General features: G+C 39.6%; 2 protein-coding genes across 2 annotated transcripts; one reads left to right on the plus strand and one right to left on the minus strand.

The window, feature by feature from the left end:
• Positions 1-282: 282 nt before the first annotated feature.
• Positions 283-3,114, minus strand: LOC126632868 (NADPH-dependent pterin aldehyde reductase). Its single transcript, XM_050303397.1, is given in 3 exon segments — positions 283-1,127; positions 2,793-3,074; positions 3,076-3,114. Coding segments are annotated over 3 exon segments (846 nt in total). The 3' UTR covers positions 283-602.
• LOC126632866 (DExH-box ATP-dependent RNA helicase DExH9) lies at positions 3,072-10,086 on the plus strand. The gene is made up of 13 exons (XM_050303393.1): positions 3,072-3,598; positions 3,739-3,939; positions 4,036-4,593; positions 5,011-5,115; positions 5,597-5,707; positions 6,093-6,343; positions 6,475-6,598; positions 6,769-7,051; positions 7,130-7,284; positions 7,582-7,731; positions 7,828-8,060; positions 8,201-8,465; positions 9,480-10,086. Exons 1-13 carry the CDS (start codon positions 3,314-3,316, stop codon positions 9,756-9,758), a joined length of 3,000 nt encoding a protein of 999 aa, XP_050159350.1. The 5' UTR covers positions 3,072-3,313; the 3' UTR covers positions 9,759-10,086.
• Positions 10,087-11,062: the final 976 nt, after the last annotated feature.

Genomic DNA, 11,062 nt, shown 5'->3' on the forward strand with positions numbered 1-11,062 from the left:
GTTTCGAAATTGAAGAAATAAAATTCCATGTTCTGAACTTCAAAACTCGTCCCAATTCAAAAATATTGGAAAATTTTGAAATCAGATTACTTTTGAAGTTTTTGGTACACAATACATTTAGGGTGATGTTATCTACCCATTTCTTTTTACCTCTCATACCTCTCATACCTCTCTGAATTTACGGTCGTCGGATCAAATAAATTGAAGATGATAAAAAAACATAAATTAACAAGGAATGTGTGAGAGGTAAAAACGAATGTGTGGATAACACTACCCTACATATAACTCAAAAGAACCAATTTTTATAGATTCATACATCATTCAAAATACATCAAATAAAACAGAGACTCAAAATAGCACAATTCCTATCCCATTTTTTTTCCTCTTCAGATTTTTTGGATTTCGGATTCAAATCGATCATAACAAATGTGGATTGAATCCATAAGCAGAGAGATTTGAGCGAAACTGAAATAATACTGCATCATTTCAACAACAGTCAAATATAGACTCACTTTTGTTCATTCATACACTAATACTAAAACTACTCCTCCATTCCATCCTACAGGAATGTCTAGATTCATCTATGTAACGGAGTTGTCATGTCATACGTTAAGAGAAGCACCGTTGTCAGCCGCCGTAAGATTCAAAATCATGGTAGCAGCCCTGACGGCCCACGCATCAGGTTTCGGATAATTCTTCATACTAGACTCCCCAAAACACGACTCAAGCATGTCCGTGTGTATCACACCCGGGCTGAGCGCAAGAACCGCCATCTCACTCGGTACTTCCCTCGCCACCGATCGAGTCAACCCCTCCACCGCCCATTTTGACGCACAGTATGGTGCCACGTGCGCTGCACCCGATCGACCCCACCCGGAGGAGATGTTTACTATGATTCCGGATGGGTTCTTCCCCTCATTCCGCGACAGCATCAGTGGAATGAAGTGGCGCAGCACGTTAGCGACTCCTTTAACGTTGGTATCTATCACGTTGTCGAATTCTTCCACCGGAACCTCCCAAAGCTTCTTGTTGTCGTTGATCATGCCTGCATTGTTCACTACAATATCTGGGATTCCCCTCTTCTCCATAACAACTCGCGCCAGATCAGCAATGCTGTTATTAGACCTCTGCCAATAATATCATTAAAAAAATCAGAACCAAATTCCCCGGATTAAAAGAAAATGCAAAGGAATTGAAATAATCTTCCATGTAAAAATTACTGTGAAACCTTCAAATGATAGATTAAAATCCAACCAATAATCTCACTTGACACAAATTTTTAATATCACAAGATGAAAGCCTTATTTGCTTGCAAGAGGCCTACGAAAACAAATAAACTTCCAAACCAACTAGTCATTTTATTTATTATGCCTTGAATTCTCCCTAAGTACAAGCATATCTAAATGCCTTTACATGTCCTCAAAGTTCAACCACAACGCAATACCTTACGTAATAGAACTATAAGCATGCAAATAAAATAAAGTAAAACCTTTTTAGCACTTAGAGAAACCTCCACAGATACCATGGGGGTTCAGCTTAATACTTTACAGGATAGTGTCTACCGTCATCTAACACAAATTTAGTCTCCTAATAAGCAACATCATTACTCTCAAATTTGCATATATCAATGAATCAATGCATAGACTACAAAATCACTATGCAATGGAACTTAAAGAAAGTCCATCAGAAGAAAGCAATCACGAAAGAAGCAAAAGGAAAATAAAGAAGTACTTGTCAAATAAAGAGAAAACATGTGTTCGACATGTATTTTCGTCAAAGGATTTAGGGTATCAACTAACACAAGATTATAATAATCTAGAAGCAGAACACTCAAGAGGTTAAAAACGGAGCAATAGCATTGAGGAATAAGTTGCTCATACAGATTTTTTCGTGACCCCAATTTCTAGTCTTGCTCCCATGAGTTGAGTAAGATTTCATCAATTCTTTCATTGTTTACTCTTAATTCATTTAGTTGTTCTTGTTGAGGGCATATTTTCTGTTATTTCTCAGGTGCTTGTAGCTTCAGAACTTTGAGCAGTGGTCTTGTCATGGATGATTTTTAGGCCTTGTTTGGTCTCTAGGATTGGATTGGAATGGATAACTTGTCAAATTCAAGGTATATTAAAGGTGCAGGAGAACAAATTTTCAATTTGCGGGAATAAGAAGGGGATTAGACATGAAGGAAATTTGTCCCCTTCAATCCTCCATTTTGAGGGGGATTGGGATGGATAAGTTTCCTCAATAAATAATCCATCTTCTACCTCCAAGTTTGACACAATTTTTTCATTTCTTCTTAAAGAGCCTTGGCACAATGGAAAGGTTGCTCCTTTGTGACCGAAAGGTCATGGGTTCTAGTTGTGGAAACAGTCTCTTTGCAAAGCAAGGGTAAGGCTGCGTACAATAGAAGTCCCCCAGCCCACCTCCCGGACCCTCACAAAGCGGGGAGCTTGTTGGCTCGACCCTTCTTAAATATACCTTCAGCATAGTTGGTTATCCATTCTAATCCAATCCTAGAGATTAAACGATGCCTTAGTATTATCGTGATTGATTTTGTGATTTTCCAGATACTTGTCTAGTATTTAGACAATAATTGTTACCATGAAACAATCTAATTTAAATATCAAATGGAAATTTCTCTAAATTAGATATAAAATGAAATAATTTTGCAGAAAGACGGAGCTAACCAATTCACAATTTGCACACCAGAAGAACCAAACAAATCAATGCAAATTACTGATAAATAATACTGAAACCGTAATTATTTAAACTAAAAGAATTAAATGAAAACTCACGACATCGGCGTTGAGGAAGAGGTGTTTGTCGGAGGAGAGCTCGGATTGGAGGGCGTTGAGCTTATCTTGGGAACGGGAGCAGCCGATTACGGTGTGGCCCCTCTTCGCCATCTCCACCGCCAGTGCTCGCCCCAGCCCTTTGCTCACTCCCGTTATGACTACGATCCGCGACGCCGCCTTGCCTCCTCCGCCTCCCTTGCTCGCCACGTTCATCCCTCTCTGCTCTTTCTTCTCTATCTCTCGGTTTCGGCCACGAGTGGGCTCTTTCTTCTCTGTAAAATGTTAAAGTATGCGAAGTGGACGGGACTTGTAAGGTGGACATTAGAAAGTCACGTGAGGATCACGTTGGATGTGTGGGCCCACCAACCAAAACCTCGCCTAAAACGCACATTACATTGGCTATTAGGGACTCCAATTTCATATAGCCGCCGCCGGAGACGAAGCAGAACGCTGCAAACCCTAGCGCTTCTTCAGGAATTAGCAGCAGGACGCCTCTGAAACGCAGCGTTTTGGTTCCCAACATGGAAACGGAAGCGGCATCCCTGAAGAGGAAGTCGGAGGGAGAGGCCGAGTTGGAAGGAGCTCCACAGAAACAACAGAAGAGGGACAACGGTTGGGCAAGCGTCGACGACGAAGCGGTAGCCTGCTTGCACGACGTGTCGTATCCTGAGGGCTATGTTCCTCCCCCTTCTTCTTCTTCTTCAGCTGCAGCAGAAGCTTCTGAGCCTGCCAAGAAATTCCCCTTCCCTCTCGACCCTTTTCAGTCTGAGGCCATAAACTGCCTCGAAAAAGCCGAGTCCGTCATGGTATGTAAAATTGTTACTGGTTTTTTTTTTTTTTTTTTTTTTTTTTTTCTAATTGAAACTTTTAGCATTGAGTTTATTTTAATTGAAAGTTTTTGACTTGTGAATTGGTGCATTTTTGAATTCAATGTCTGCTATGATAGGTGTCTGCTCATACGTCGGCTGGGAAAACTGTGGTGGCATCGTATGCGATTGCAATGTCTCTAAGAAACAAGCAGAGAGTGATATACACTTCACCAATCAAAGCACTGAGCAACCAAAAGTATAGAGAGTTCAAAGAGGAGTTTTCCGACGTTGGCTTGATGACAGGCGATGTAACTATCGACCCCAATGCTTCCTGCTTGGTATGCAAGTGCAATGCACGCCTTTTCTTTTGTGTTTGATTTTCGGGTGTTTATCCTTTTGGGTTTTTGGTGATGATACTTTTGAATTTCATTCAGGTTATGACCACAGAAATCTGGCGTAGCATGCAGTACAAAGGGTCAGAGATAACGCGTGAGGTGGCGTGGATTATCTTTGATGAGGTGCATTATATGCGTGATAGGGAGAGAGGTGTGGTGTGGGAAGAGAGCATTGTTATGGCTCCAAAGAATGCTCGGTTTGTGTTCCTCTCAGCAACTGTGCCAAATGCTAAGGAATTTGCTGATTGGCTTGCAAAGATTCACCGTCAGCCTTGTCACATTGTCTATACTGATTATAGGCCAACTCCTCTGCAGCATTATATTTTCCCTTCTGGAGGGAATGGTTTGTACTTGGTAGTAGATGAAAAAGGGAAATTTCGCGAAGACAGCTTTCAGAAAGCTCTTAATGCTCTTGCTCCTGCTGCCGATAGTGCTAAGAAGAAGGAAAATGGCAAGTGGCAGAAGGGTTTGATCATGGGCAAGGCTGCTGAGGAAAGTGACATCTTCAAGATGGTCAAAATGATAATTCAGCGTCAGTATGATCCTGTAATACTTTTTAGCTTTAGCAAAAGGGAGTGCGAATCTCTTGCAATGCAGGTACGTACCTATCTGTTTTAAAATATACTTCTTAAATGAGGTTGGCTGCTACCAAGCTCCCGCCCAATGTATTTTCTTACTACTATTGGTTAGTCTAATGTAGTGTGAACCTTTTGCACCATGTTGCCTACATGGTTCAGACATTATGAGCTATGTTTTGAGTATCTGTTCAATACCCTTGTCAACCTTTTGGATGAAAGATTAAGTATAATATACATGTATTGGTTATTCATTCAGAAACGATACTACTTGGTTGGGAATCCTTGTGAACTATGTTCCAATTAAATGTGGCTGTGTCTGACTGTTGATTTGAATGTTTTGATAGAAATATTTTCGTTGTAATTTTTTAGTTCCTTTATCTTTTTGTCAGCACCAGTTTTTTAGTTCCAATTTTTTGTTTTCTTTTTGGTGTCACAGATGGCAAAATTGGATCTAAATGGGGACAATGAGAAAGCAAATGTAGAAACCATCTTCTGGAGTGCTATGGATATGCTTTCTGATGATGATAAAAAGTTACCTCAGGCAAGCTTTCGTTTCCTCCTTTCTGAGCTGGCATGTCTGTTTAAGCATTGTGTTTGGTTTGCATGAAGTAGTGTTATACTCTTTCAAGTATTACGCCAGATGTAACTTTTTTCTATGTTTAAGCGTTCACGGGTTAGACTTTGTATGTGTGTGTGTCTCTTTCTTTTCCTCCATGTATTTGTGTTATCTCGTGACTACTTTGAAGTTGAGTAAGCAAGGTGGAGGTTTGATGGTTTAGTTAAAGCATAGTGGAACTAATACTCATTTAATGGTTGGGTTCTTCCAGTTAGCGTCAAATAGGATAACAAAAAAGTTGCAATGACGTTACTTAATATTACTTGCTCAGTAGATATTCAGATAACTTGATGTTTAATTTTATCTGAAATAATGTTTCTATATTTTTTATATCTGTGCCCACTGCTGCTAAGAATTTTGCTTTATTTCATAGTGATATTCATTCCTTAGTATACTGCCTAAACAGGTTTCACATATGCTACCCCTTTTGAAGCGTGGAATTGGTGTGCATCATTCTGGCTTGCTTCCAATTCTAAAGGAAGTGATTGAGATATTATTTCAGGAAGGTCTAATCAAGGTTGGGTCTAAATTCTATTTCATCTATTTTTGTTGTATGCTTAATCTTTAACTTTGATTGGCTACTATTGCTTTGGTTGTGACATATATTTGATCCCAATCAGTGTGTCCAAATCTTGACCGGGCAATTGGCCCTTTTTTTTCATACAAAAATCTTGATTTTGTTCTGGCTAGACTACTATGACCACTTTTAGCGACCTCCAGATTGGTCTATTTCTTCTGGTGACAAACTGTTGCAGACATATTGGCCTAGAAAGCCTTTTCAATAAGTTGTATTTTCATTCATTTTCTCGCACTTCCAGCTGAATTACATACATTTTTATGTATATCTATGCTTACATTTTCTTTTAACAAAGTGGTATAAATATTGAACTGTATTTCTTTAGTGTTTATTTGCCACAGAGACCTTCAGCATAGGATTGAACATGCCTGCAAAAACTGTTGTGTTTACCAATGTCCGGAAATTTGATGGTGATAAGTTCAGATGGCTATCCAGTGGAGAATATATACAAATGAGTGGCCGTGCTGGTCGCCGTGGTATTGATAAGCGTGGAATATGTATACTTATGGTAGATGAGAAGCTGGAACCATCTACTGCTAAAATGATGCTTAAAGGAAGTGCTGATTGTTTGAACAGGTGCATCCCCTATGCTTTTACTGAACTTCTATTAAAATATATATATATATATATATTGAACAGTAAGAAGATTCCCTCTTTTAGTTTTGTTAGGTTTTTCTCCTACTGACCTTTGTTCTCTTGCTTTTCAGTGCTTTTCATTTGAGCTACAACATGCTTCTGAATCAATTACGCAGCGAAGATGGTAATCCAGAAAATTTGCTTCGTAACTCGTTCTATCAATTTCAAGCTGATCGTGCCATCCCCAGTCTTGAGGTTAGTTGGCTACCATAGAGGATAGTGATTTTGTAATTGCAGTTGGACTGCCTTTTATTCGTATCTTGGTTGGGATTTGTGTTTCAGAAAGTGTCTTCACAATCTAAAGAATTTACATATACGATCACTTCTGTTGTGTTTCTTATTTGTGAATTATGTTATTGTTGCAGAAGCAAGCAAAGGATCTTGAGAAAGAGAGGGATTCAATTATAATTGAAGAAGAAGATAGTGTAAAGAATTATTACAATCTGTTACAGCAATACAAGAGTTTGAAACAGGAACTTCGTGATATTGTGCTTTCTCCAAAGTACTGCTTACCATTTCTGAAACCTGGTAGGCTTGTCTCAATCCAATGTGCTAAAAGTGATGAAAGTTCCCCCTCTTTTTCCATTGAGGACCTCATCACATGGGGAGTGATACTAAATTTTCAACGGGTGAAAACTGCTTCAGAAGGTGAGGATGCTGAATTGCTTAGAGTCTTTATTCTGATTTGAGTTTTCGAATTGCTAAACAATCCATTCTGTTGTCCAGATGATGCAAGTAGAAAACCCGAAGATTCAAACTACACAGTGGATGTTCTGACAAGGTGCAGGGTGAGTACAGATGAAGTTGCTAAGAAAACCATCAAAATTATCCCTCTCAAAGAGGCAGGAGAACCTGCTGTTGTCTCCATCTCCATATCTCAGGTAAATGCCCTACCAGGAGAACCATCAAAATTATGAACTGTAACCGATGTTCCTTAGGTTGTTTATGCAGTGATTCACTGATCCTTAGGTTGCTGATGCAGTGATTCACTGATCTAAGTGACCTTATTAATATTCTTTGCAAATTTCCGCTTCTATTTTGATAGGGTTTAAGTTTGTGTACAAGTCATTTTGGCAATTCTTTAAGGGATCATCTTCCATTCTGTGCTATGTAAAGTATTAATTGTTTATCACTTACCCAAAAGCTTTTTATTTTGCTAACTTATGTTTTCTGAACAGATAAATAGTATGAGTGGACTTTGTATGGTCATTCCTAAGGATCTTTTGCCACTACCAGCTCGAGAAAACACACTGAAGAGAGTTCTTGAAACTCTGTCAAGATTTGATAAAGGAAAGATTCCTCTTCTTGATCCAGAAGAAGATATGAAGGTATGCTACTGCAATTTGACTTTTTAGTTTTTATTTTATTATTTTCTTTTTAAAATTCTGTGTCACTAATTTCAAGTGCACTTTGCTGTTCTTCAGATTGAAAGTAGTTCATACAAAAAGGTGTCTCGTAGGATCGAGGCTTTAGAGAACCTGTTTGACAGGCATGAAGTTGCTAGAACTCCACTTATTGAGCAAAGGCTTAAGGTTTTTCATATGAAGCAGGATTTGGCTGCCAAGATCAAGTCAATCAAGAAAACAATGCGCTCTTCCACTGCATTAGCTTTTAAAGATGAACTGAAGGCAAGAAAACGGGTCCTTCGGAGGCTAGGGTAATGAATTCTCGTTATTTTCATCTCACTGTTTCTGGCCTTCCGTCACTTTCTATTTTAACCATAAAGTTCTTTTTTATCTTTTAGTTTTAAACTGGGAATTCCATCATTTTGATGCCTTAGAAATGATTGGAATGCAGATATGTTACAAATGATGGTGTTGTGGAGTTGAAGGGTAAAGTTGCTTGTGAAATCAGTAGTGCAGAAGAGTTGACCCTGACTGAGCTCATGTTCAATGGGGCTTTCAAGGACATAAACGTGGAAGAGATGGTGTCTCTTCTCTCATGTTTTGTGTGGCAGGAGAAGCTTAAGGAAGCTACAAAACCAAGGGAAGAGCTTGACCTGCTATTTTCACAATTACAAGATACAGCTCGGAGGGTTGCTGAGGTTCAGCTTGAGTGCAAGGTAAAAAACTTCCTTTCTGGTACAGTTGAATATTCTTTTGAAACTTCCATCAACTGTGGACAACAGAACATTATTTCTTACGTAAATGTTTCTTACTCGGAACTTGGAAGTCATAGTCAAAGGAAAGTTGAGTGCATGTTCACTTGTGTAACATAAAGAACAGCCCGAAAAAGTGGCCAACCTATTTTATGTTTGCCCCTTCCTGATTGCAGTCATAAGTTAATGCTAACTACTTTACCAAACTAGTCTGGTGATGCAGTCACGCAGGACCCATAATGCTTGAACAATATTTTTTTGAAGAATATGTGACACAAGAAGCCCCTAAAGTATTTTTGCGAAGCATTTGAATAATGTTCATGTAGAAAAGTGACATCTTATACCTTGTCCAGAGCATAAGGTTCATATCCATAGTCCCATTCTGCCATTTTGTTATCCTGAACCGTGAACCCTGACCAAATTGCTATTTTGCAGCATAAGTACCTACTATGGGAACTGGAATATCCTATCATAGTATCATACGGATAGGAGTTTAATGAACGTTTGAGTTATAATCTCATAGCCTCTGTGAGAATATTCAGTCGTCTTGCCATGATCAACTTGATCAGAATATCAGATAAAGCTTGTATATCACCAGTCTACCAGAGATTCGTCTTCTCCTTAAAGTAGAATGAGTGCAAAATTTCCAAAGACATTATATTATAATTTATATGCATGCGTATTCTGCAGTAAAATTGTGTGAGACGCTGAGATTCGTTTCTTTGTAAGGTATCATTTAACCTACCAAGAGATTATGATTCATTGACTAAGTGAAGTTGTTATTGCCTATGGACAAGAATAATACAAATATCTACGGTCATTGCTCAGTGTCCATATATTGATTGGTCCGCTGGGTATATTGGTCTAAATTGGCTGAACTGTTTGTCAAACATCTGTGTGCTTGGATTTGTTTACACTATTGTTATATAGATGATTTTTACCTGCCGTTGAAATGCTTTTGCATTATATACACTGCAGGTCGAAATTGATGTTGACAGCTTTGTGAGTTCTTTTCGGCCTGATATTATGGAGGCTGTGTATGCTTGGGCAAAAGGGTCCAAATTCTACGAGATCATGTCAGCTACACCTGTTTTTGAGGGCAGCTTGATCAGGGCAATTAGGAGATTAGAGGAAGTCCTTCAGCAACTGATTCAAGCAGCCAAGTCTATTGGAGAAACCGAGCTTGAGTCAAAATTTGAGGAGGCTGTTTCGAAGATCAAAAGGGACATTGTCTTTGCAGCTTCCCTATACTTGTAATTTTTTATGCTAGTAAGGGAATTTAGATGTCGAAGGGGGTGCAAAAGGTTCATACAGGGTACTGTCCGTTGATCTGCAAATGGATGCATTTCATTTTCCAAGCGAGAGATGAGATGGCGATTGGCGATTAAGTCCTGGAACGAGCATCATACAAAATTTTGGCCTGAAGATGTACATATTATTTCCAACATAGCATAGTCTCTCATGATCGTCATTTTGTTTATGTTATTGTACGAGGATGTGTAACGATAGTAGGAAAACTTACAAAATTGTTGCCAAGACCGAAACATTATCTGATATAAATTTATGCAGGAGCTTTTCTGTGACATGTATAATTCTAAGTTTACATACATGTGTATGATCAGAATCATTATTGTGTACCAGAAATTGGCAACTACTGCCTTAAAGTAAAAGATATTACACTACTGGATGTCTGCTTCACGAATGCGAAAACAGGGGCAGATGCAGTGAAACAAACGGATGCCCCAGTCAACAACGCAATTCAAGACCCGAGTGGCGGAGGCGGCAGCATAACATCTCTCCTTTGTTGTTGCTCTGGGCGTTTGTGTTTGTATAACTGGTACTCCATACACAGGATTTGGATCCGTATATTGCTGATAAGATGCCGTCGGAATTGGGTGGTGATACTGTGTGCTGCTGCTGCTGCCGCCGTTGAAAGCAGTTTCTTGTTGGCTTGGAACCGGATCATGATGATGATGATAGGAAAATTCTGGAGCAGGCTGGAGTGGAGGTGCCAAGGGAGTCTCGTAGGTGTACTCGGCATCCAGCCATGGTGGTAAAGGTGGAGCCGAGGGTTGAGTTGAGAAGGAGGACGAGGAGCATGACCAGTAATAGTTGCGGGGTGGTGGTGGCGGCGGCGGTCGTTGAGGAGGCGGATGAGGACAATAGGGTTGGTGGTGAGTCTTCCTTTTCTTCTTCTTTCTTGGCCAAAACTTGAGCTTCTTAACAGCTTTGATCATGCTCTCTTTGGACTGGAAGCAGTCGAAGGCTGGTAGAAGTCGGGATTCCGGAGAAACGGGTGAGCGATGTGATGTGAGAGCAGCAGCTTGAGCAGGAGGAGTTGATAAGTTTATAAGATATTTTCTTTTGAATTGCATTGCATTGGATTCGCTTTCGGTTTGCTTTTTAATTTTCAAACCTTGTTACCGTTGTCTTTCCACTCAACACCAAACTCATCATTCATTCATGGCGCTCTGATTTTGTCGTCTAGTTGCTAGTCAGCATCGGATCTCCAACCTAAAAACCCAACATGACATCATCGACCCGGTTGGTGGATACATCTT

The sequence above is a fragment of the Malus sylvestris genome, chromosome 8 (assembly GCF_916048215.2).
Source record: "Malus sylvestris chromosome 8, drMalSylv7.2, whole genome shotgun sequence".
NCBI classification, from domain to species: domain Eukaryota; kingdom Viridiplantae; phylum Streptophyta; class Magnoliopsida; order Rosales; family Rosaceae; genus Malus; species Malus sylvestris.